The sequence below is a fragment of the Echiichthys vipera genome (assembly GCF_963691815.1).
Source record: "Echiichthys vipera genome assembly, chromosome: 1".
NCBI classification, from domain to species: Eukaryota; Metazoa; Chordata; class Actinopteri; order Perciformes; family Trachinidae; genus Echiichthys; species Echiichthys vipera.
The window spans coordinates 19,865,760-19,893,210 of NC_139826.1; the positions used below are offsets into that span (position 1 = coordinate 19,865,760).

Sequence of the window (27,451 nt, forward strand, 5' to 3'; positions counted from 1 at the left end):
CCTATTACATTCTGACTTTATTCTTGAAATATTAGGCTACAACTTTTTTTCATCATTTGATTCATTCTCAAAATCTCATATTATTATTATTTTTTCTAACATTTTAAAAGCTGAAACATAGAAAGACTATTTGCCAATTGAAGCCCAGCAGAACAAATCCAGGTGAAGGACAACCCAACACGTACAGTAATTTTAAAAGATGAACATGAGTTGAAATAATGAAATCTGGATACTAAACTATACTGAGGACGAAGCCCTGGCAATCTCTATTTGACCCTCCAGTGCAACTGCTGGACCTTGTATCCTATTGAATAGAGACAATGACTGTTTAGCCTTTTTTTAATTTTTTTTTTTTTTTTTACAGAGAACCAACTTGAAATGCTTGCAAACATTTTTTAGCGGTGATAAATGAAGTATAGAACAGTAGATACTGATGGAATATGTAGTGAAGAATGTAGTGTGAAGTAACATCAAGACACAAAGAGAGATTTTAATATTTAAAAAATCTACTTCAACAAAGATTAAGTATTTGGTCTCAGTTTCAAACTTCACATCAAACCAAACAAAGTTCAGTAGCAATTAAATTCACATTCATTCATCTGTAAGTAAAAAAAAACATGCTGTATTATAAGTTATGTATGTATAGGTAATTGTATCTAGTAAGTTTTGGTTAGCCAGTTTGAAAGTGTATTAATATTTATATATGCAACCCTGTTTCTTATAAATTACACTTCAAATTAATTTTGCAGAATCTTATTTGAAGCTTTTTTTATGTGAAGGATTATGTTCAGTGGCAACATTTTTCAAGTGTAGTAAGACAAGTGCGTTGCAGGGAGGTGGTCTGGGTTGATAGACGGCGTACAAAGCATCATTGCTTGTGCTTAAAGTCACATGGTTTTGTCACTTGAGTTATTTATCCTTTGCAACTTGTTCAGATTTGTTTCTTAAAAAAACGGATGAGAACTGCATGTCACAATAACCCTGATATATCCTCCTGTTATGGCAGTGGCACAGCATTAGCATTCATCCTTTTAAATCAACATGAAGCAGACTCAGTGTCAGGTCAGCTTTTTTTCTTCATTTTCTCATCATACCAGTAAGTTGGCTGAAGATGAATAGGAAATGTATTTTGAGGCGTCAACATTTGATTGTAGAAAGAAAGTGAGCATTACACAGACAACACTTGTTTTGGTGGAAACACCATGAAGGTGGTCATAAGGGGATGTGCAGCTAATTATTTCCATTTATAGTATATATACTTACTGTTTACTATCAGATAACAGAAATAGTGTCTGAGTCTATAATACCTTGCACTGGAGTTTTGGGAAAAAGTAGTGGTTGGATGATAGCTTCAAAAGTGGTTGTATAAAGGGCCGAGCAATGATTTAATTGGTAGCAGAAAAAAAACAATGAGCACAGGTACATAAGTAAGAAAAAGTCAGTGCTGTATATTGTGGCTGAACAAACAAATTTCATGTCATATCATTAAACCAGAAGCAAAAGTAGTTGTGCTTGTTTCTGTGTTTATCCCTGAGGCTCTCTTTGGGCACAAAGCAGCTATAAGCACTAATTGAGCTCTTTTCCCACTCATGCATTAGTACGCTGCATGTTAACACAGTAATTAATAACACCACACAGAGCCCTGCAAACACCTTTGTGTTGGACACATACAGTTTACAGTAAAACTCAAAAGGGAACTCTCTCAAAACTCTCCATAATCTGGTTGCTCAACAATCCCCCCCCCCCAAAAAACCCCCCAAAAAAACAACAACATACATTTTCCTCCACAGTGGAGTGAGCAGTAGACCTGCAGTTCAAAGGCAGGACCCAACGCTGCAGTATCTGGATCGACTGGAGTGACTTAAAACTCTGGCTGAAGTCCATTCACTGTTTTTTGTTTTTAGTCTCCATCAGTCGATATCTGGCATACACTTAAACCACTTGGCCATGTGGCCGTGACTCTTAGATGCTCTTTCATGTGTAGACGAGACCAGTAGTCCATCCATGTAATGACCAAACTCACTGATGGCATCTTCAACACGAGTGATGTACAGCCAGCTGACTATCACACCAAAGAACTGGAGACAGAAAGAGAGAGGGAAGCTTAGTAAAGGAAGGGAGATCATTATGGGTGCTTCTCATTGGTCTTAAACAGTTTTTCTAGTTTATCTGACCAATATGAGAACAACTGTTCCACGCCCAGAAAGCACAGATGCACATGTATGAGCATGAGCACGCGCGTTGACGGCGGCCCTGGTGTCTATTTATATATGACTGTTCCCCGTGACAGAAAAAAAGATGCAGCCGAACGGTTCGTGGTGGTTTGATGCAAAGGTGGAGTGTTTACTGCAGATTTGGTCAAATGAAAATATTCTAAAACAGTTGGACAAAACTAAATCTCAGAGGGGTGATGAAGTATAAGCAATAAGTATTCAAGCCTCTGCCTGGAAAGAGGAAGGGACAATCATGCTAAAGCACGGCACAAATCATCCGGGCCAAGTGTGAGTGCGCCCTTATATTTTCGTTCAAGCCTCCTCCAGACAGCCTTCTTGCTCCTCCTTTGTTGCTGCTCCAAACATTAATAAGGGAATTGAGATGTAAGAGCAGATTTATTTCCAAGGAAAAGCGAGGAGAAATGAAATAAGAAACATGTTAAGCACCCCATGTCTGACTTGGAGGACAGCTTTTGCTCTCCTTTGCTAAACTCACAACTCATTGAACTTCACAACGTTATTAAAGTCAAGCATTATCTACATTCATAGCTGTCTGTATGTGTGTGTGTGTGTGTGTGTGTGTGTGTGTGTGTGTGTGTGTGTGTGTGTGTGTGTGTGTGTGTGTGTGTGTGTGTGTGTGTGTGTGTGTGTGGCTGAGTGTGTGAATGAGATGCAGAAATTACAGAGTATTGGAAATTAGCTTCTGTGTATTTCACTTCCACATGTAGAACTTGATGTTCTAAAAGAAGGATATGAAGGGAAGGTGACAGCTGCATAGCGTGAGTGCATAATGTGTGTTCATGCAGGTTTATAAGTGTCATAGTATCTTTCAAATAACGTTTTTTAAGTCTGACAGTTTCAAAAACCTTGTACAAACATACAATTATAAAAACACAGGCAAAATGTACAGCAAGCCTAAAGGCAATGGACCAGCTTGTAAAGCATTTTGTGAAAATTCAACTTTTTGCATATTTGATCACTGCTTATGCAGTCGAGCTGTCAGAGCAAAGCAAAGCATTTACACCCCCCACTTAGTCATCTGAATTGCTTTCCTGAATGTTTTATTTCAATGTGCTTTTGAAATCCCCTTTTAGTATTCCCATACTGAAACTAAAGCTGCCAGCTGTGAGAGTGTTTTGGGTAAATATTATAAGAACTAAACACGTTATTCTGTGGAAGTTGAGTATCACAAAATGTTCAGTTAAATGTCAGATTTACATAACACATACAGTGCAATGAACTCAAAGCATTTGTGGGACAAGTGGGACATCTCAGTTTAAAGAGTTAACCGACATTGTGGGGACAAAATGAAAGTCCCCACAATGTAAATCACCGAATTTGGGCTCAAGATTTGATTTAAGGTTAAATTAAGGGCATTCGTATGTTAAGTCTGACGTAACACCTTTTCAAAATACGATTTCCGGGTCCAAGCGCTCCGTTGAAATAAAACAGGCACAACCGCAGAACATGTGAACAATTACAATCACCTCTAACGTCAGTTAGGCATCTTTTTCATCCATAAGAGGGAGGTAAAAATTTTCAAAACTCAGATCTGTTCAAACAACGGGGAACAAAGCTCTGCTGTGTTGTAGAAATATGAGGCTTGGAACCGCTTTGACCCGGAAATCCTATTTTTAAAGGGTGTTACGTCACGGCTTAACAGCCGGGTGGGTTGAGCATGTAGTGGTTATGGTTAAAACTACATTAAGTCTTCAGGGAATTAAGTAAAGCATAAATATTAATGAAATATTATGTTGTAACGTTATTTTTTGTGTCATGCACATAGCGCCCACACGGACTCCAAAGACACCAAAAAAGCAGTGTCACTAGTAAAACATTTATCCTGATAGCATGCAATCATCCGACTATTGCATTGCTGTTAAATATGTACAGAATGTGTCAAACAAGCTGTAAAAAATGCTCCTGAAAAACAAGTAAATTCCCTGTGGACCAGCAGACTCCTAATGTGTTTAACATGCTCCGTCCACACACGCAGTGTGTCAGACACACATTACCTCAGACACTTACAGGCCATCCTGTTTAGCTTCAACAACACATTCATTTTAGCTTTTTAGTGAAATGAGGTGGTCTCCTATATACTACTCCTCATTTCAACTTCATGAAATCAGCTGTTCTTCTACAGAACAAAGCAGATACAGCGCGTCCAATAGAAGTTAAGTCTTTTTTATTTCAGATAGAACAGTAAACTCTCCTGTTTGTTCAGCTGACGGTAGTGTACATTAACATAACTGTGCACGCAGAGATCTTACAATTTAAGTTAATTTCTGCTTCACATCACTGTGATCATCAGACTACATGTTCATAATTTAGAATCATGAATATTACACTGCTAAAGTGACAGCTTGTGACAAGTTTAAGGTTTAGTGACACGTTTGTGTTTATATCTGTGTGTGTGTGTGTGTGTGTGTGTGTGTGTGTGTGTGTGTGTGTGTGTGTGTGTGTGTGTGTGTGTGTGTCTGTGTGTGTGTGTGTGTGTGTGTGTGTGTGTGTGTACCTGAGGCAGAAGGATGCCCAATAGCAGTCCAGCCATAATCTTATAGTTGTCCATCAGCCAGATGAAGAAAGCATCAGTGCAGCCTCTGATATGGATGGTTTCGATCAAGTCCAAACGCTGCGAGACATAAGCTGCTTGTTACTGTAGCTTCAGTTGTCACAGTTAATGGTTACAGTGAAGGAATCAGTTATTAAGTTATTTCACCAGTTTAGTGAATTATGCTACACCTGATATCAGACAGAATTTTCCACTCTGTGGAGGGGGCGGAGTTTAAGGTCTGGATCAGGACATTTTGACTAAAGAGTCTTGCATTTAAAAATAAACATTTCTTGTTTCACTTCATCAAATAACTGAAAATGATACGTAGCAACATCCTGAACCCGTAGGGCCTGATCGCAATTTAGTCACTATCAGTCTTTGAGGCCTTACCTCTTTTTCTAACACCTTGTACCCACACAGAGTGTTGGCCACTTCATTAGGCTGGAGGGGAGAGAAGCAGAGAGAAGAGATAAATGTTAAGAAATAGTATGTAGGAGGCGTACAGTATATACAGCTTTCAGCCGCAAGAGGAATCAACAGCAGACTTTCAAAGGCAAGTTTTTAGTGGTGAAGATGTCGCACGCACGCACGCACACGCACACGCACACGCACACGCACACGCGAGCCACGAGCCGGCTGAAAAAAATCCTCAGTGAAACTGTGTGTATGTTTTGTCTGTGTGTGATATTAAACTAGACACTGACCACAACAATACTGATGACTGTTGAAAACTCGGCTGTAAGGTGTGTGTGTGTGCGTGTGTGTGTGTGTGTGTGTGTGTCTTATGACTTTAAACTTGTGGTTTTCCATATTCAAAGATATTAAAATATGTTCAAATAAGATAATTAAGACCAACTTGCAACCATCTGGCAGAGGAAGAAGAGGAGTGATCACCATTTTGACATCAATATACACATTTCGTTGGGAACATTTGTTTTACATTTTTAATATATTAATATGGTATTCTAATTAGTAGTGTGAATAGCAGGGTAACTCACTCTCCATTATTTCGTAAAGCGTCTTACTGCAATACAGTCTTCTATGATATGTCATAATGTAACTAAAAGGGCAAAAGCAGGAATCAGTGAACAGTTTTGAGCTCGACTGCAGGCGTTGTTTTCTCTGCTTCATACAATTGCTGGAATCAGGTGGGAAAACTTGTAGCTCTTCTGTGTGAAACACAACGCTCGGTCAGGTGGAGTTAATTGCTACATTGCGTCAATATGAACATACAGGGCTGCAATTACAAAGGATAATTGTCAAGATTATAAGGTAAAAACCCTGCATGGATGTGAACCCAACATAGACATCATATACTATCTAAATATGAACAAAATGATATGAGATAATAAGTCCAATTTACCTTTCATTTGAAAGACATCCATTTGATCTACATTTACACAAACAGGCAACATGTAAAAAAACGGAGGGCAGGAAATGGCAACATTACTTGCAATTCCATTGTTTCCAACTCAAAAATACACTTTGTCCTATATTATGATTTATTCCTATACATTTTTTTAATAATTAAATCTCAATACATTTTTTGTTTGTTAGTGAAAACTGTTTCAAGAGCAGCAGCTGCCTTTCTCATCCTTCAGTTAACGTATGTCATATTTGATTTATTTTTTTCATGAATGAGTTCTGTGAACCACAATATCTCAAATGTGAGAATTTTAGTCTCAATATCATTATATGGAGACATAAAGGAGCAGTGGTTTCATGAGTCCAGCTGACAGAATAAATCGGTTCCTTGTCTGACTAAACAGTTTTAAAAACATAAACTGACTAAAACTTTAAACAATGTTACACACACGCACGCACGCACGCACGCACGCAGGCACGCAGGCACGCACACTTGACACCTTTTTGGCACTCAGTCATCAAAACTTTGAGATCCCCTTCACTAGACTCAAGCAGAAGGAGGAGTGGGCTCCAGCGCATGTTGCATGATGGCACTGTTTCATTTTCTAGGTCGCTTCTCTTTGTTTAATTTTTTGTGACTGTGTATGTTCAGCCTGGGGACCAGACAAATCTGCCCGAGCTCATGTTTTTATTTGCTCTGGCGTCTGGCTCCCTCCCATTCAGACATTTCCAGCCGGCCAGAACCTTGGCAGGCCAATCACAAAGGAGCGTGTCCGGTCTGGATTAGAAAAGTCACATTTTGCTGATCAAATATGAATCAAGAGCTGTATTTTGACAAAGTTTGTGACCTAGCAGCCATTCTTTTCCTGCTCCAAAACAGTACCAAGCACCACCCCAACTTGCAAGTGATGTTCAATGCTACGGTTGTAGATCATGTTTCATTGCTCTGATTGTGGTCACAATTAGATAGACGTACAACCAGTACGTCTCTATCGCCTGCACCTCCTGTAGGAGGTGCAGGCGATCTTGAATGTCATTACTGTCTTTAAAAGGTTCTAGCGCAGGGCTGTCCAATCCTGCACCTGGAGGGCCACTGTCTGTTTGTGTTTTAGGTTTCTCTCTGCTCTAACACCTGAATCTAATGATGTGCTCATTATCAAGCAGCTGAAGCTTGTCACAGGTTTGATTATCGTTAGACTCAGGTGTTTTAGAGCAGAGAGAAACCTAAAACATGCAGGACAGCGGACCTCCTAAAGCAGGATTGGACACCCCTGTAGCGGATTCCAGACTAAATTTTAAAACTGACATAGCCATATTCAAAGAGGTCCCTTTACCTCTCACTTTAAAGTGTCTTTTTGAGGACTGGTTCTATGTGTACCCAAGTCCCCCCTTTACAGATATGCCCACTTTACACTACTTCCATGCTGTTTTTGATTAAAAAAAAAGCAGTATAGATGCATTGTTATGCAGATGCTAATGTGTTTTTCAGCAATTCTAAAAAGGGTTTGATGTCGCTGATGCAACAGGAAACCCACAACAGACAGCAAGGGCTACTCTTTAACAGCAACTACAGTAAAAGTATCAGTTTAGTCGTGAAAAAACATTAATAATGATGGAAATAGTTATACCTACCTTGGTAGTAATGCAGCAGGTATAAGGGACACCGCAGGCCAATGGACCAGGTGCAGAACAGTTGTGGTACATGTTGACCGACCAGTCCGAATACTCTTTACCTCCACAACACTTGAACTGCCACAGAGGAAACCGATGGTGGAGTAGAGACAAGTGCAGAAATTGCAGGGAGAAGAAAAGAACAAAAAGAGAGATTAAAAGAGTGATGAAGAGGACAGAAGATAGAGAGAGGAAAGGCACAAAGAGAAAGAAAACAACTTCATAAGAAACATTTTTCTGCTTTGCTGATGTAATTGCCGTAACGTTTTGGTATGAAATGAGCCATAATTAACAACAATTTGCATGTAATTATGGGTCTGTTTTAGATCCGTGCATCTAGTGTGCAGGTGGTGGTAGCGCTGGCCGAATGAAATCTACATTAGAATGATACTATATAGTACAATATTATATTCAAATATTATGATACTGATACTATGATCAATATCTCAATATGGAAAATCCATCTCACAAACTTTCATGATAAACAAGTGAATACAGTTTTCAGAAGATGTTATACAGATTACATTGCAAACAACAAATAAGACCTTTACAATTAAAGGAAGCTAAAGCTTTTTTTGTCCTCACACACTCACATTAGATATGAATTATTATTATTATTATTAATTAAAATCATAACTCGTACTGAGCCAGCGCCTGAAAGCTGCAGCTTTGCGTTTGCTCCTGAATCAAAAACACTTGCAGCCAAATCAACAAACTAATACCTGCACAAAATAGTGCGACACCAACCAATTATTCTTTAATGCCCTAATTTAGCCTTTACTGACAAACCCTGTAGGAAAAAAATGTTATTAGTTTAAAGGGGAAAATAAACAAGCTTTGATAAGATATTATTGGTTTTGGCTGAGAGAGTTTGAGTGACATTGACTAAATGCTGCTTCAAACAACTTCATTATCAGTATCAGAGTGTTGCATGGTGTGAAGGCTGCTTAGGCAACCACCTTGCAGGGCAACCATAACAATATAAATGTTCATTTAATTACCATCAAAATATAAACTAAATTACCTTCTCATCGCAGCAGAAGCACAGGTGTAAAAAATGGCACTAATTGTGTGCTGCAGCTGCTATTAATGTAATTAGTTACACTTGTGTTTGAGAGATCAAAATGTGAAAAGTCTTTTAATAGGAGAGCTATGACAACCATCTGAGACCAAATGCTTTTCAATATCGCAATAAAACAACTCACTGCCCCAAATGATTGCACTCAAAATAGATTACACCACTCCGGTTATGCCACAGTTCAGAATTTTTTATCGATTATTTCTTTCCCTGGAGTGAACAGCAGCTGCACAGCTGCCTTGGAGAGTGAAAACTTACAGAAACACCATTAGCTCTGCTTTGTAGTCATTTACTGAGCCAAATGTTTTATCAGGAGGCAGAAAGTGAGTCAAAAAGACAGTAAGACAGATCAAATAGGACAAAGGGTCAGACAGTACGAGAGGACGAGACAAGAGAAAAAGAGAGAGGATGAATAAATGAATACATATGAAGCCGCTCTTTGCCAGGCGTGTGATCAGTATGCTGATATGATGCCGGCGCGCCAGAAAGTTACTCCCTCCCTCCCTTGCTGCCGTTTATCCAGCTCCAGGTCAGGGACCCGAACAAAAGTCACAAGAAGGCAAAGCAATTATGATGTGATTATAATGTCTGCAAGTTTGGAGGATAGGACTTGCAATATAACAACTTCACACTAAGTTATGAGTTTATAATAGGTGCTGCTGCACAGTATGATGCAACCAGCAGTAAATCCTGTCTTAGGGAAGATTGATGTTGAGGTCAGTTCAGCCGGTTTTGTACCGTCATGAGACCAATCTCTCAAAACACCTGTCAACACCGAGATGCAGGATGAGGGAAGAGACATTAGATTCTCCTTGTCACCTTCTGATATATGACTGGATTACACAACACTTTGTTTGTAACTGAAGTTACACTGAAAAATCAAATATCATGCTTTTTCCTTCATGTTCTTCTACGACTCATCTCAATCAAGTTTTAGTTTGATTCCAATCCAAAGTCTTTCTCTGCTGCTGATACAAATAAATGTTTCTTTACTATTTTCATTTGATTTTTGCTAGGGTTTTCTATCGTCTTTTCCACTTTGGGATGACAGCCGTTCTTCACCAGTCAATTACTGCTGATGAATGGATGTCTTCCTCAGCAGTAATGACCTCAAGAGTCGGTCGAGTATGAAATATTTGCAGAAGTATTGTCTGATTTTGTACCCAAACGCCTAGCTGACTGATGACCAGCTGTTCAGGGGCAGACTGGCTGACTGAGTGACTAACTGAGTGGCTAATTGGCCAGATGACAGATTCAAATGTGGGTGCAAGACAGAAGTCAGCCAATCATGTGCTCCATGCCTTCAATGTTACATGAAATCAAAGGAAACGCAAACTAAAATAGAATAAGACAGGTTTAAAATACAAAAACAAAGTTACAGTGCAGTGTAAGAAGTGAATAATTATTTGATTCAATAAAAGGCCGCATCAAACAGAAAAGTCTCCAGCCTCCATTTGAAAGAACTGAGAGTGGCAGTAAAAATCTGCAGTTTTCTGGATGATGGTTTAAGATAACTGATGCATAAAAACTAAACGCTACTTTTCCATGTTTAGTTCTGACTCTGGGGACAGAAAGCAGAGCTGTCCCAGATGACTGGAGAGGCCTGGATGGTTCATAATGTTGCAGACGATCAGAAATGTATTTTGGCCTCAAACTAATCTGTGCTTTATAAACCAACAGCAGTATTTCAAAATCAGTTCTTTGACAGACAGGGAGGCGACGTAAAGGACTCAGAACTGGAGTGATGTGACTGCTGTTTCTTGGTCTTAGTGAGCAGCAGCGTTCTGAATCAGCTACAGACACCGTTAAAGTCGTCAAGTCTGCTAAAGATAAATGCATGGACAAGTTTTTTCATATCCGGTTGAGGCACTTACAATCCTTGATATATTCTTAAAGTGGTGGTAGGCTTGTAATTGTCTTAATGTGCTGAAATTCCGGTCTGAGTCCATGACCACACCAAGATTTCTGGCTTTGCAGGTATCTGTTTTTTTTAAATAACATCCTCTGTACGGATCTGACTGCATCACTGAATTGAAATTATATATATGTTCAAATTCCTCTGATTATGGCATCCCAAAGTAAGAACCAAAAAAAGTATAAAAAATCACAGTAATAACCTTACCAAACAATCAACCGTACCACGTGAATGATTGACTGTTCCTACCAATAGTTAAACATGCCTCCTATCTGATGGATGGGCCCACTTTGAAGGCCAAACTGATCAATCAGAGCTGCTGCAGGGGACAGATGAGGCCAGGTGTCAATAAAATAACTTTCATAACAACACACTTTGATTCAGTTCATCTGGTTGATTTCACTGTCACATACCTCTGATTACATAGTTGCACCAGTTCATGTTTAATGCTCATGTGTCAGTCAGGTGGTTGAAAGGATGAATTATGAGAGAAGCCATTCCCCCCCCCCTATGACTCACATTACTTAAGTGGCCACAGAGGCTAAATGTGAACGATTTTATGTGGTTTAAGGGCACTCTGGACTGAAAACAAACATTTCACTCATTATGCATATGCTATATAGTGTACACTTGCAGAAATTACATTATATTTATTTTATAAACAAATTAAAGTGTGTTGTTTGTCGGACTCTCAGCTCCATCCCCACTACTGACCATTTACAAGTAGTTGGATAATTATCTAAATGCACATTGTAGATGATGTGTTAGTTGGTTCAGACCTTATCATAGCACAGAGTAACAAATGCTGTGATGAAATAGTGACAATAAAAGTGTTAAAAGTGAACCAATGGCTTCAGTGCATCACGGAATCAACGCCTGTTCTGATAAAATATGCTGTGTAAATACAATCGCTTTTCCTAAATGCCATCAATGTCTCCTGTAATGAATCCAAAATGAACTTATAAATATGCATAATCTATTTTGTGTCAAACACCACACAGTGCTGAGGCGATGAAGTCAGTGTCTGCACAATTTACTGAATGAATTTGTTGTTTGCACTGCTGCAAGACTTCTTGATATAAACCACAAAATCCTGATGCGACGGCAGTGAACGCTGAATGCTGCCTGCAGTGCAAGATTCTGTGAAAAAAAATGGTCGGAAATATTTGAGCTGCATGGCATTTATGTGGGTGGGGGTCATGAGTTACTTGGATTTCCTCAGATGAGGGGAATGAAAAATGGCAGCTTCTTTCAATAAGACATCCCAGTAGTTAATATTATGATTACAATTTTGATTAACTATGAAGTGCAATTCTGAGCATGAAAAAAGGCACTGTCTTTCTAAGTGCTCAACACACGGGCAGCTATTGCCAGTGGAATAAATGTCACATTTCCATTAGAATTCAGAGGCAACGCAGCGCATAGAAAGGTCAGCTTGAAATGAAGTCAATGCAGGATACAATAATGACCATTCACTAGTCCATAGATTCGTGTTGTGGCTGAACATGAATGAGATTTTTCTCATTTCCTGTTGTGGCACACCTGAAACAATTTAGGGCTACATCATTTGACAACTGGAACAAAAAGCTTCCAAGTGACAAATGAGAAACACTCAGGGTTAGTTGGCTTGGTACAAAGCATTGTCAGAACGCCTCTAAAGGCAGAAGGGTTTATACCTGATCCAAAGGCTACACTCAAAGGCGGGCAGAAAAACCTGCCATCAGAGAGAAATGATGACATGCACATACTGGTCGGACAGTCGCTCCTCCAAAGGCATTCATGGTGTTGCTTTAATTTGAAGGTGCTTGATAGATTGTCATGGTCACAGGGTGTCAAATGACATGGTCAAGAAGGTGTGCCTTTTTGTTGAGAACATTATTGATGAGACATGATGGATGATGACCGTCATCCATGCAGTACTTTGGTTCATTTTCTGTCTCCATCTACTTGAGCACCTAAAGTTTATGACCTGACACCCACAGGGGAAGAGGACTGAGGTGGCCAAACCAGGCCAGTATGCACAGCTGGAGTGACGGCAGAGGGTGAGTCGAGCTCAGAGAGGTTCAGTTAAAGCTGCGTCTTTTTGATGTTGTGGTAAGGCATTCATCTCATGATGTGGCCTATTAATATACAGGATAGCGGGTATAAAGCTTAGTGGGAATTAAAATGCCCTAAACCTAAAAAGCTACTAATTGTACCAGCACTACCTGTGCCATGACAAAGTTAGAAAAATAGTCAAACTTAGCTCCTTCCTTCCTATTCTGATGTTAAATATGATCATTTATGATACCACGTCACACTAAAAAGAACAGGGAGAGAAAACACTCTCGTAACTGCTAATTATTTCACATACTGTAGTGACACATTCCCATACAGTCACCTACACACACAAAGGGATTTTTTTTTACCATCATTTAGTGACAAGCAAGAAAAGATGCGTCACCACACTGACTCATTTATCCCACACAATCACATGACCACAGCCATATTCAGGGCATTGTCAAGTGAAGATAAATCCACAAAGCATGAGTCTGGCAACAGCCTCAATCCCCACTAAGGTTTCCTGATTGTTTTTCCTCCAAGTCCTCCAGAAAAACACTTAAATCTCTCCTACAGCAGGACACTTGAGCCAACCAGCGGCTTTACAACTTGACAGGAAAAAATATACCATAGTAGGAGAAGCTTTACGCAGCTGCTGCCAAATGTCTTTCTACCGTTACTGAGGCACTGTTTGTTGTCATCGGAGCAGATCATAGTGTCAGAGAGTTAAAATCTTAATGAAAAAAATCACATCACAGGGTAAACATTAAAGAAATCTGGCCTTATTTTGTTTACATGGAAAAATAAGTGGAACTGCTTTTGAAGGTAATAAACTACAAGGTTGCCAACGCTGATGAGAATGTGGACCTGAAGGCATGCCAAAAATAAAATCACATTTTGACTTAAATTTTGAACTGCACAAGTTTAATTTTTTGATATCTCTCCAGCAACAACAATTATTCCTGGGCGCACTGAAACGTTTGAAGCAGATGGCACAAAATCTCTTGATCAGCTAAGACACCCATGAATAAATATTGACCATTGTAGCTTTAAAGCCCCTGATAACTTGGTTATTATCACGTTATTGTCTGGAAAAGACCGATTCATCATTTTTGCAATAAATGACCCATGACATTGCCATATTTTCTTTTTATTAATAAAACATATTTATCATTTTTGGTTCTTGAGGAAGTTTTTTTTATTCTTGAGTGGATTAGGGGGACTATTTTGAAGACATACTCTATAGTCCCAGTTTTCTACAGCATTACTGTAGGCAACTAACTTTCATCTACCTGAGGCATCTCCAATCCTGTTCCTGGAGAGCGGCTGCTCTGCATGTTTCAGGTTTCTACCTGCTGAAACACACCTGAGTCTGGCAGCAGCCCTCCAGGAACAGGACTGGAGATGCCTGATCTACCTTTTAATTCGTTATGACTTATTTTATTCTAATATTATTTTTCACTTAATTATTTTACAATTAATTATTTTTCCTATTTACAGTATTTTGTAGTATTGGTTGTTTTGCTTTCTGTTTTTTGATTTACTTAAGAATAATGGTATTTGATTTATACATGATGCTTACGTTATGGTTTGTTCTTTGTTATTTATTTATATATTATGATGAAATGACAAAGTACTTACAAAAGTAGCTGAGAAAAATGAAACTAATTGAGCACTGCATGGTTTGATCAGACTTGATTGACAGAAGCCTAGTTGTCTCACATTTTGATTTAAATGTTGCTAAATCCTGACTGGTGCAGTAGTTAACATCTTGCTCTGTTTTTTGATTCTGTTGACTGTGGAGGCATGTGAGCAACTGATATACAATTTTTAAATTGTATTAAAATTAACATTTTGGAGGAGAAGTATTTCTTTACACCTGCTTGTTTAAAACTGTGTGGAAGTTTAGACCATATTGAAGGGGTTTGAATAGAGGCAGGTGTTTGCTAAAGCACCAAATTATCAACAGCCAAGTTACTACTTTTGGGCCTCTAAGCAGCCAAAATATCATTATTGCTCCACTTGTACTGGTGCTGGTCACTCGGCACATTCATTAATAGCATGTGGCATGCAGCCTGCAGCTTGACAGGTTGTTTGTCTTTTTCTCTCTTCTTTCTCCTGTTAATCAGTGGCGTTTGTTGGAGGCTGCTGTTTAATTTAAATGTGTTGTCAGTCCGCTGCCCTTAGATACTGCATGCCAACACGCTTGATAAAAAGTTGGTAATGAGATCTGTGTGTTCAGCAGCATGATGCACTCTGGAAGCAGGTGCATTGCGATTTCTCTACACAGTTCTGTGTTGATTCTGAACTGAACTTGCAGTGGTCATCCAAGACTCGAACCTCGTAAAACAGGTGTGTTGTGTGAACTGAACCATTGAAAAGTTCATATGGTCTTTTTAAACGTGTCATTTGTTCAACAGGAATGTTTAAATGACAAAAAATAAAAAGGAGCGACAATAACCGTACCTTCTTCTGTACAAAGTCCATGATGTTTTTGAAGTCCAGGTCATCATAGTAGTTCACGATGCCTCTTCGGATGTTCTTGTTCAGTAACTCCACCGTCTGTAAGAGGGAGAAAAACAAACAAAGGAGACAGTTTGTGGGTGTTAAACGGATAAAGGATATCATACTACCACGTTTGATCTACGATGAATGCCTCAGACAGGCAGCTCTGCAGAGGAAATGCTCTGATTAGTCAAGGTGACTGATCCACTGAACTGGAATATAAAAATATGACAGTCGGACAGCTCACATCTGTCAGTCACAATCTGGTGCAGCGGGGTCACGTTAAGTTAATGCATTAGTTCATCTGAAGACTGAGAATAAATATTTACAACTTTGAACTCTGCTCAGCACTTTCATGGAGAGCTTTTCATTTAAGGAACTAATCATTGATTCCACTAATTTCACTTCACTTCACTCTTTGTTTGGGACACATTAGACTTATTTATACTTCATCAGAGATGGACGCAACAAAGCATTGAGCTTTTTACCTCATTCAGGTCCATCAATACTCCTTCATTTCTCTCTTCCAACCAAAGATAATAAAGCCTTTCTTTTCTTCCTCCCCTGAACAGATCAGGTCTTCACAGTGAATCTTTAGGGGCTGGGCCTCCATATTTATACCACATTACAATGAGCACATTTATAGACTTGGAGTAAGTCCACTGAAGCGTTTTCCTTTGAGACAGACCACACTGGACCATTAATAAAGAGCTCTCTATACGCTCACATGGCATTATCATTGTTTATGGAAAGCCATCTTTTAAAATAAACTGAAGTGTTATTAAAATGCACTGTACTTTTTATCAATGTAAATGAGACAAAATTCAAAATGTTAGAAGCTCGTCTTCTATTGTGTTTTAAATAAAACCGTCATTCACACTGAAATGTAAAATCATTATGTTGATAATTGAGATTTGTTTTTGACAAACAGGCATAAACATTAAAACGCACCGCACAGTATTATTGAAAAACATTATGCCAGGACAGGCCATTATTATGTTTAATGTAACAGTCACGTAAATGAGATGATTGAAAGCATTAAAAAGAGGAGAAAAGACAGTTTTTTCTTCACAGAGCCACATTAAGATATTCATGAATGACAGAGCTTTTATCAAGAAAACTGATTTAATGGACATCTCAGCGGAGTAGTCATAATCAATTTGGCTCCGTAATCATGCATCATGGTTGCATGACCACATTAGAGCATCCTCACTTCTCAAGGTGTGATTTAGTTCTGTCTAATGACCCAACAAATTATTCTGTGACTTTAATAATCTCCTATCGAAACACTTTCCAGTTACTACAATGTTGACTTTATACATTAAAGGTCATCTGACAGAAATAATGAGGCACTTAATTACCTCATGCAGCATTTGTTGTAGCATAATCTTCATGTAAATTAGATGAAAATAAAGACAAATTTGGCTCTAGGTTTTTTTTTTTTTAACAAATGACGTCTATAAAGATGCAAACATTAAACAAGAAAAACATTCATGATGAGAAACTGTAACTCCAGCTACAGCATGCACATATCCGATAAAATGTTCAGCAGCAGCCATGGTGACTCGTTTGGATGAAAATTTAAAGCAGTTTCCTGCAAATGTTGGAGGAGCGAAATATGACAAGATTTCACTCTTACAAAGAATAACTAGGTGACATCGGCATATTGTAGGCACAGTTAGTGTTTCATTTGAGCTCAACAACGATCTTTAATGGTTAAAGCTAGGGCTGGATATCGGTACCTTTGAAGTATCAACCAAAATAACCAAATACCAAGTAGCATAGCAATTTCTCCATCTGCATCCAACCCTTTTTTGTACCCAGATCTAGAAAGAAAAGAGATTCTTTGTATAGTTTTGCTCGCTGCCAATCACCACAAGCCCTCTTTGATCTCAAGCAGTGTGTGATTGGCCACTACCCAAGAAGCTACAACCCATACAGTCTGTGGTGCAAAGTCAGCACGCCGATACTGAATGACCAATATCAGTACCAATACCATATCCCTCTAAGGATACTGGTATTGGTACTGATATAGTCATTTTTTGAACGATACCCAGCCCAATTTGTAGTAGCAGATAATAAACATATAGTACTGAAATGATGATATAAATATCATCATTTCAGTACTATATGTATAATGTTATTAAAGTTTATAATACTAATGTTGGCTTTGCATTACAACCATTCCTCCCTTACAAAATAAGTAATTATTTATGGGCTCTAGGTCACGTTTAAGTCTTTCCTTTCTGTCTTTTGTTCCCACAGAGCATTATTCATTACTAGCTACTTGTCTAGCAACCACTGACTCAAAACAAAAGATGCGTTATGTTATGTTATGTACGGGAATATTATTGAATTTTATTGCAGGGAGGGAAATTAGATCAAACACTGAAGACAGAGATAGTAAGAAAGACAATGGGTGAAACAAAGAAAGGATGCATGAGAAAGATTAGTAGAGAGATATTAGATGTGAGAAAGAGAGGAAAGAAACACAAAGGGAGGTCAGGGAAGCAGAACCGTTCATCTGCATACTGATATCATTCAATTGATAATCATATTCTCTTTGAATAGATCAGTTCAGATTATAATGTGCCTGTGCATCGCTAGAAATATGAGTATGTAAGATTTTAATTTGGTGTCATTGAAGTTTCCATTTAATAAAACACATTATATCAACTTATGAATGTGTTTGGTTCATTATTCATTATTAAAATGAGAATCAAAATGACATAAATGTACTTTAATTTACTCTATCCCACTAAATCATGTTATTTTTTACCCAGTGCTTATGTAATGTAGTTGGTCATGATTCATTCATTCATACTACGGTGCACTGTGTACATTGTTTGGTGCATGTCAGTCATACTGAGACCAACCAAGAACCAAATTAAACAGGATTAATCAGAATTATATTTTCTTATCTTGTATTATTTCCTCATGGTGAAAAGTATGTCAACATCAGTTTACTGCTGCATAAAGCTGTGGTTGTTACGTGTGTGTTTCTAACACCTCAAACAGCTCACCTGGTTGCGAAACACCAGCGCTAGTATTCCTCCCAGCAGCTGCAGGATCAGACACACGCTCAGGGTGTACATGAACTGTGATCGAACAGACAGAACAGAGGAAGAGCCATTATACACTTAAACATTATACAGTTGGGTGCATGCCATGTCTTCACCAAATGAGCACAGTTATGGTATGCAAAATGATCTTTCAATGCTGGCTTTTCTCAGCAGGCCAGGGACCAGCACCAATGTCATGACCATGTGCATTCTACTTTTCCAAATTCAGTATAATATACTATACTTCTATATACACACTACTTGTGTCGTAGGAATATTCAAACATTCTTCATCCTGTGATGTGGATTGTTTTGATGTCATACAAGGTCACTTGTTTTTCTGTATCTGGCAACAACTGTAGGCGTTTAACTTCTTCATCTGAGGTACCATCTGTCCACACTTCTTCCTCAACCATTAAGTACATTTGTGTTCGCAACAGGGAAATGTTCTGTAGAAATCTGCTCTTCATCTGCACACCGTTATAGAGAAGCAACGTCTGAAGAACTGGCCACAATTTTCGACAAGCACTGAGTCATACTGCATCTATATGTTTATATGTTTCACAGGTTTTGTAGTGTTTTTAAGAGGGTTTATCGGTACAAGTAGATGTAAATATTAACAAACCGGTTCATGATTAATGTTGCTCTGGGAATAAGAAAATAAACGCAGTGAAAGGATACATTTTTTTTCATATAGTTTGTTGTAAGTATGTCATTATGTAAACAATACAAATCAGAGCATTTGTAGACTTCCTTAACATCTTAGCAGCTATTTTAATGTTTTAAAAAAGACAAACCACTCACCACTTTCAGTAAGGTTATATTATCCCTCAGTGAACCCAAGACTCCGATTAGTGAAACAATAAACATTAGAATTCCCAGAAGGATCAGGATTATAGCTGGGGCCAAAAACACTCCCTCTAGTGTCTTGAAGCGTTGCCTCTCCACCTCGGCATAGATGCCAATGGCCAGGATGAAGCCGCCTATCAACTGGAAACACAATGAAAAGCAGTTATGACGGGTTAGATATCAGCTTGAACTTTTGGCAACAAGCAGGTGTCTGTTTTCAGCAGCTTTAAATATGAGGAAAAGAGGAAAAGCCAGAGCTTCATGATTTCTTCAATTACTACTTACAATTATTACTAGTAGATCTTACGTTCACAGCCCCCACTCAGAGAAATGACGAACAAGTTATATGTAAAGGAGGCTTTGGCAGAGGAAAGGCATGGGTGAGTTTAAAAAAAGCATTGTTAATAGTTAATAATTTTAATAATTTCTTATAAGTGCTTATAAAAAGAATATGAAACTTCTTCTCTTGATGAGGGATATGAATAATTAGAAAGCAACTTGAATGTTTAGTCTAATTATTATTAATGATGGTGGATTGGTGTTCAAATAGCAGTTTACACAGATCAACTGCCTAAATTGTTTTTTCTGCTACATGAATTAAGTCAGACTGTATAGCTGCTAATGGATGCTAATAATAGGAATTCTTCTCAAACATGTTAACAAGTGGAAGGTCTCCATTTTAAAGAGTGCTGGTTTGTTTGAATGAGCCACGGCTGCATGGTGAGCTCTTCAGTTTGAGTCTGCAACTAAAAGCTTCCTCTAGCAGCTACATACCGCCGCTCTAAAGCATATACCTCTTATCTCAACACTCATTTACATTCTCACTCACTTAATTAAAATTTCAAAAGGTCAGTTCATTTAGATAATTATTAGCCATTTAATTTAAGGACCACCATCTGGCAAATGTAAAAGTCGTTTCACACTGACCTCTTTAACAAGACAGACCTGCTCACCGCAAAACAACAGAGAAACACCTGATTGAGACAGAAGTTTGATTCTTCCGTCAATAATAATGCTTTTCACTATTTTTAAATACTTTTAACTAACCAGTCCAGTGTTTTGTGCCTTCCTTGGTCAAATCCTCAGTGTCACATTAACATACATCAAAACTGCATCTGCAATCTGCATAAAATCAGCATCTAGAAGGAGCTTATTATGCAATCAGCGACAGCAATCATCACTGCCTACCAGGGACTTTATGAGAGTTAAAAAAAAAAAAACTTAAATGGTCAGTTCACCCACATCCCAATGAAAAAAAAGCAACACTTCTCCGCTCACCCCTTATATTATCTAATCACGCAAAATACTTTTGGTTGTCTGAAATATCTGTCTATGATATCTCATTAGAGGTGTTTTTGATCCGTGGTGCTTGCTGTAAATATTGTTCCAGTTATTCACGATGATCCAAACATCTCACCGTGAACAGTTCTAATCAACGTACGTTTTCTACTTAAGACACAATGAATACTTTGGATGATCTTTGTTGACTCGTTTCCATAACTGACTGAGCATTGATGAAACCATCCATCCAACAGTGACGCGCAGTCTGATGAAATGCAAGGACAAATTGTTTGTGAAGTAAATTATCAGCAGACTTTCCACTCATGAGTCTCATGACAGCTGGCTTGATTGCACATGTTTGAAGATAACTGTGTGTTACTAGTCTTATTCTTAAAGGAGGCATGGGGGTAAAAAAGGGGAAACAATTATGATGAAGCAGTTTGCAGCAGCTTTTCTTCTGCCTGTTAATGGATAGTGTAAATTAAAGAAGAAAATTAATACACTTAATATATGACAAAGGAAAATGACCAAGTCTGTCTCTTCAATTAGCCACGGGCAAATCTAAAATTAAAAACTCTACTTACACAGATTCACTTACAGCCAAATAGCAAAAGAGCAATAGTGGACTTTATTGGATCAGGCAGCTGAAGCAGTAAGTGGCCCAACACCAATGACGCATTTACAGTAACTTTAATTATTTCTTCATCCTAATGGGGGGGGGGGGCAACATCTGCTTTCCATGTGCAATTAATCATTAACACATCGATACATTCACATGCATGCTGCTGAACACAAACAGCACTAGAGCAGGAAACAGGAAACTGACTTTCTATAAATGAAAACTGGTTTATTAAAACTGGAGATGTATTTTGTATTATTGCTCAGGTCAATATTTCTAATGGTTATGATAGCATTGCACCCACAGAAGTAATTCCTGAGATCAAATAGGACCTAAGGGGCATCCGACATGAGTGTTTCAGTTTTGCAGGCATTTTAGAGTTAGTGCTGCAGCTGTGCGTCAAGTGACAGCGGCAATTTGGGATCACAGCAAGACAAGCGAGTGACAGTGATGGAGTTTTTGAGAAGGGAAAATGCAAATGCCGAACAGGGCCCTGGACAAAATTATGACACATATGAAGGCCCTAATATGAGTGGTGGGCAAAAGAAAAAACAAAAGACGGTGAGCTCGAGGCAATACAGCGAAAGCTATCTTTCATTTGGATTCACTTTCACCTAACCTTCATCTAAACCACTTTATTTTGAGTTAAATGTGAGCACTACCATAATGAGGTTTTTAACCTAAGCTATGCTCAATGTTAACATCACAAAGACAATGTTAATACAGTATGTTGAGCAGCTGAAATGTTTACTATGTTCACCATGACGTGCTAACGCTTGCTAATTGGCACTTAACACAAGTAACAACACTTAAAAAATGCAGTCTTCGTACTTGGTGTTGGTTTATCTTCCAGGCAACAGTTAAAAGATTGAGTCAACCATTTTAATTCAGTGTAAATTTTTCCCTGAACCAAAAAGAGGACTTCAGAGAAAACAAATGGACGCGCACACAGCTTAGCAGCGGCAGACGGTTAGATCACAGCATGTTGCTACTGCAGACACCTCATTCTTTGACATGTTTTATATTCAGAATTTCCAAATTAAGACAGACATGTCAGAGAAGAGAGGGGGAAGGAAAGAAAATGAGTGTTTTTACATGAGTAGTCAGTGATCTGTTCTGAAGCTCCAAGCACTGTTTATAATCCGCCACAATGTCGTTTCCTTACATGTCCCTGCTTGCTGTCTGTTATGGTGTCTTGTTGCTCGCTTGTCGCATGCCACCCTGAACTCACTTTAATTCAGCCAAGGGGAGAGGGGGGCACTTGGAGCCAGAGCAACTCTACATTTCTTTCTAAAAAATGAAAAAAAAAAAACAACACAGACAGGTCTCTGTTTATCAGCATGCACTTAGCTGCAGATGACTGAGTGATAATAACAGGGCACTGGGCCAAGGTTAAGTTGAATTATTGTAAATAACCTATTACATTATCCTAAAACAATTTCACAGTGCTATTATAGTGTGCCTGTCTAACTGCTGTGGGGGAACAAAGTGCAGTGCAGAAACACAGATGAAGCTCTGAAACCTACCAGGCTGCAAGAGACAGACATAAAAGTCACACATGGACTCGCTTTGTCCTCAGGGCGTCAGTGGTACACATAACTGATATTAGTGATACTAATACTGTATGTTCATAATCAGTCATTTAATATTTAATTTTTTTATCATTTCAAAATCACCCCAATCATTGTTTTCTGAGTTATATGTTCTGTAGAAAAAGTTTTTAGCAGCATTTCGTCTGATAATATATCGGCTGACTGATGTATCGGTCTGGCTCTACTATGTGCAGCCTCACAGAGCAGCTATGGTTGTTGACTCTTCAGTGGACCAAACCTAACTATCAAAAACCGACCTCCCTGAGTCTGCAGGACTCTCTAGAGCCGCAAGAACCCAACCCACAGGAACAACGAGTTGGGATCACAGTCATGTCTTCAACAAAACTCCTGTTTCTCCTTCAACATCAATTTGGGTTCAAAATTCAAGTGACAGATTTAAACAATTTAGGAAACAAACTGTTCAGACTTACATAATATATGCGGCGAAGACTTTGAAGTTATTTAATAAATGGATGCTTCACACACATCTTTAACCCGGCAGGCGGACGCTCATAAGGTCTAGTATACATCACCACAGTTTCAAGATTAGTGTCATTAATTCACTATCCGACCGAATGTCTCCTCCTGTTCATGAGTTGAATATAAAGAAACGTTTTTTGCAGAACATGATGATGTCACAGTAAAGTTGAACTTTGACCTTTCTAGATATAAAATGTCATCACTTCATCCTTTTATCCTATTAAACATTTCAGAATCAGAATCACAAATACTTTAATAATCCCAGGGGGAAATTGGTTATTTGTGTGAACTGTCGTCACAATTAGTGCAGGAATTCTCAAGTTATGACCAAAAATGTGTTTCGTGAGCTCACAGTGACCTTTGACCTCCAAAATCTTATCAGTTCATCGTTGATTTTTTTATGGCAAATTTGAAAAATATTCCCTCCAGGGGTTCTTGAGATATCTCGTTTCCAAGAATGGGACGGATGGACAATGGTAATCACTGGTACAACACTCAAGTCTAAAGTAGCGTAATAATAGTAGTAATCAAAAATAATGGATTTGTATTTAAGTGTGACTGACCTTGAATGCATTGCTTACCAAAATGCAGTGTTTGCATTATGTCACTGCCCACATTAGCATAACCACGTCTCAAAATGACTTTTTAAAGACAGCCAAACATGACCTTTGGAATAATCATCTTACAATTACTTTTTCATGCTCTGCTTAGTTTTGGTTTCAGTCTTTGTCAACCTTTGGTAACACAGCATAAAGTCATTGAACCTTGTATAACTTCATTATTTTCCACAGTGAGCAGGAAATAACTACTGTGTATTGTTTCTCCAACATATGCTGTTTCGCTTGGCTGTTTTCAGCCTGAGCAGCTGATTTCCAACACATGGACATCCTGTCCTGCAGACACCGAATCCGTGTGAAGAACAGGATGTTTAAAAAAAAGAAAATAGGATTAAATTAAAATCTGAATGCAAGACAATAATACTCACATCTTTTTTTTTTTAGGTAATTAAAGGTGTGAGGTTGAAAACATGCCACTGTCTGGAACGTGTATGGGCAGCACAGACTTCCCAATAAATCACTACTAGAGGACTTACAAATAATAAAGCTGACTGTTGTGTCAGCATGTGTTGCTTCTATCACTCATTACAATTTTTTTAAAAAGTGGGAACAACATGCAGCCAATTAAAATGTTTTTAAATATGCCCAAACTCCTGTTTTATGAAACATTATGGCAGAAAACTGTTGGGGCTGATTTTATCACAACAGCACCCATTTCAAAGCTGTGTGTGTGCAAAATACTGTTGCTGTTCCCTGCAGGATGTGACAATATGACCCAAACGGCTCTTTAGTCTTGAATGTATCATGCTGAGATAAACTACATTCCTCAGAGACACTGTGTGATCTCTTTAACATGACTGAATCAACAAGCTGTAACAGCAGAGTAAATATAACTTGTTAATCTGTTTCACCTCTGCTATCAAGGCAGCATTCATTCTCCATAATAAACCCATTACTGACTCCCTCTGCCTCACCATCCCACTCTCTCTTTCCCCGAATAAACATTGCAGAAATGTCTCAAAGTAGAAAAAAATCAGTAATTTTCTTTGTACGGTAAGAGTTGTGTCAATCAGCCATCTGTCTGCACAAATATACAATCTGTCATGCTGTCTGTGAGAGGGAGCAGCTGCAGGAATTGGATATGTGGCAAAGAAACCTTTATTCTTCCACCACCTTCAGCTCGTCAGCCCGCAGATCTTTTGAGGGTCTTTGCTAACCTTATTGTTTATGTGATGTATCTATATGAGCAGTCTAAGCAATCGAATATGTAGAAAAGAAGGCGTTAACGCTTAATACTTATCATACCTTTACTGCAATCTACTCTAGTGTGTCCCAACTTTTTTTCTGGCGACCCACTTTTTTAAAATGACAAACCATCGTGACCCAAGTCACAATACACTCAAATATCTGTAATTCATGAGAACAGCGAATTTGTGCATAAATGAACATTCCTAAACATTTTTAACCACCATTTCCTTAAGTAAGCTATTTGGAAGAGATTATGTTTGATAAATCACAACTTTACTTTATGCATGTGTTATTGAAAACATAATCTGTATACATGTTAAACACTTTAAAAAATGAGACAAAGTAAGTATTTAGGCGGGGTTCACAGGCTCCCATTTATATTTCCTCTCACCGGTAAAACAATACAGCCTACACATAAATGACATAAAACAAGTGTTTTCTCCTTTATTAAAAGAGACAAAAATAAGTTAAGCGTGGCATTTTTATTATCGGTATAATCATGAATATTCTCACAAATGACTCGATCTGTGAACTGGCTGTTTACTTTAGTTTTCCTCGCACCATAACGTTAATTTGGCCACAGCCCATAAGTTAAAGTTCAGATCAAATAGTGAAAGTGTTGTGTACATGTACAATTCACATCGCTGTGTATTAATCAACTACAGCATTTCAAATGAAAGACTATTTAAATTCTACCCAAAATAGAGTTTCCTGTTCCATAAATTTTATCAAGCACCTGTCAGCTTCGTCTTACACTATTCTAGAGTAAGTGGGTATGTACAGTATGGACCATTTCACGTTTCCCAATTTATTTCCTGTTGCAGTGCAAGGAAAAAAAGTGTAGGCACACATGAATAACCTGTCCCTATCACAAAAATAGTCCACTATATATAGCGGGTTTGCCATTTTGTAGTGGTGTTTGAATTCTCAGTGGATCATTTCATTCACTATTTAGTCCACTATAAAATACCCACAATGCACAGTTATTTTGAGTGTACATACGATGTACCCTTCATTTACTCACGTATACCACAATGCAATGCAGACGTGTTTTCTTGTAGGAGAAGAAGAAGCAGAAATTCCCATGTAGTGTCCAAAATCTTGTTTGGTCATTCCCTATATAGTTCACTATTTAATAAACAATATTAAAGGAATAGTGAGTGAGTGAATGAGGGAACGGTTTCAAACAAAGCTAATGACGCCAACTAACAGGAAATTCAGGACAGGCTTTTGCCCAGCAATGGGATTCCATTGAAAAGGTCTAATACTCCACAGAGATTACAGTAAATACGTTTTTTATTACCAGGAACAAGGGGCCTTATTTTTTGTTCCCTTTTCATCATTACCCAAGTTATTTTAAGCATTTATTTGTTTGCAAAGCCTGACACACTAGCAAATAAAAACACATCAATTCACACAGAGGCTGCAATACTTTATTATGCAAGTGTGACTGTAATTAATTAAATAACCATCTTACTCTTTCAGTTTTGGTGTGTATCTTGTTTCAACCTCTTTGAAAGTAAACCACATGCGAGTCAAGTCTGATGTATCAAAAGGAGAAATATCTGAAAATGTCACTGAGTGTGCCTGAGTACAATCTTTTTGTATTTACAATGTGCTATTCTAATAAGGATATGGTACAAATGCTACATTTTAATACACTTACCACATTTATTTTTCAGCCGTGTATACGGAAATTGAAGCTACCATGCATCAATTACTGGACCAGCTTTGTTATTCATAGCAATATTTCACTTCCTTACATGTACTGAAAACTTTTTTTGCTGATCCATCTGTCATCTGGTGGCCGACACATGACTCGTGTCTGACCACAACAGGACAAGGCAAAATGTGCACAAGCAGCGGGTGGAATCTCCCAGAAAGAAGGCTGAATAGACCGATCCTCTTTATCTGCCCTCTCGTTGTGTTTACCCAGCACAGATCAGACAGGTAAGAGCAGGGGAAAGGTGCACACTCACAGGGGAGGGTGTGGCCACAGAGCAGACGCTTATCAAAGAATAGCTTTGCTCCACAGGTACCACACCTGTCGCGACAAAACTGGAAATCACAAAACTGCACGCTGCGATTTTGAAACGGGGAGTTTTCGATCATATCCACGCAGTAACATCATATCTAGAGCACACACGGCGCCCCAGTTGAGACAGACAAACACACACACACACACACACACACACCCTGCCAGTCTGTCTGCGCCCTCGAGTCGGGATATCTGTGAGAGCACATCGCGCGCTCCTCTTTAACAAATGAAAATCATGACGTTACTCACCCACCAGATGATGGCATACGCGAACAGGGTGAATTTGAGGAAAACGTAGGAGCATCGGTGACAGTATCGGGTCTCTTCGTTGTTGGACATCGTGTCTGGCTGATGACAGTTGACTCCAGCGGCTCCCTGCGCTGTT

General features: G+C 38.5%; 1 protein-coding gene across 2 annotated transcripts; it reads right to left on the minus strand.

The window, feature by feature from the left end:
• Positions 1-1,761: 1,761 nt before the first annotated feature.
• On the minus strand, positions 1,762-27,451 carry tspan15 (tetraspanin 15). 2 transcript variants are annotated; one of them, XM_083915862.1, is made up of 8 exons: positions 27,316-27,451; positions 19,207-19,392; positions 18,365-18,439; positions 15,303-15,398; positions 7,765-7,881; positions 5,158-5,208; positions 4,729-4,845; positions 1,762-2,078 (listed from the first exon to the last, which is right to left on the minus strand). In XM_083915862.1, exons 1-8 carry the CDS (start codon positions 27,403-27,405, stop codon positions 1,911-1,913), a joined length of 900 nt encoding a protein of 299 aa, XP_083771988.1. In that variant the 5' UTR covers positions 27,406-27,451; the 3' UTR covers positions 1,762-1,910. The 2 variants fall into 2 exon arrangements, with proteins under 2 accessions (XP_083771988.1, XP_083771989.1); XM_083915863.1 differs by having other exon boundaries at positions 27,320-27,398.

Excerpts from the sequence above, each read along its gene's own strand:
- tspan15 (XM_083915862.1), bottom strand. The coding sequence starts at position 27,405 with ATGTCCAACAACGAAGAGACCCGATACTGTCACCGATGCTCCTACGTT. Across the intron at positions 15,399-18,364 it reads CGCTGGTGTTTCGCAACCAG|ACGGTGGAGTTACTGAACAA; the intron begins GTGAGCTGTTTG and ends TCCCTCTTACAG. Across the intron at positions 4,846-5,157 it reads ACAAGGTGTTAGAAAAAGAG|CGTTTGGACTTGATCGAAAC; the intron begins GTAAGGCCTCAA and ends TATGTCTCGCAG.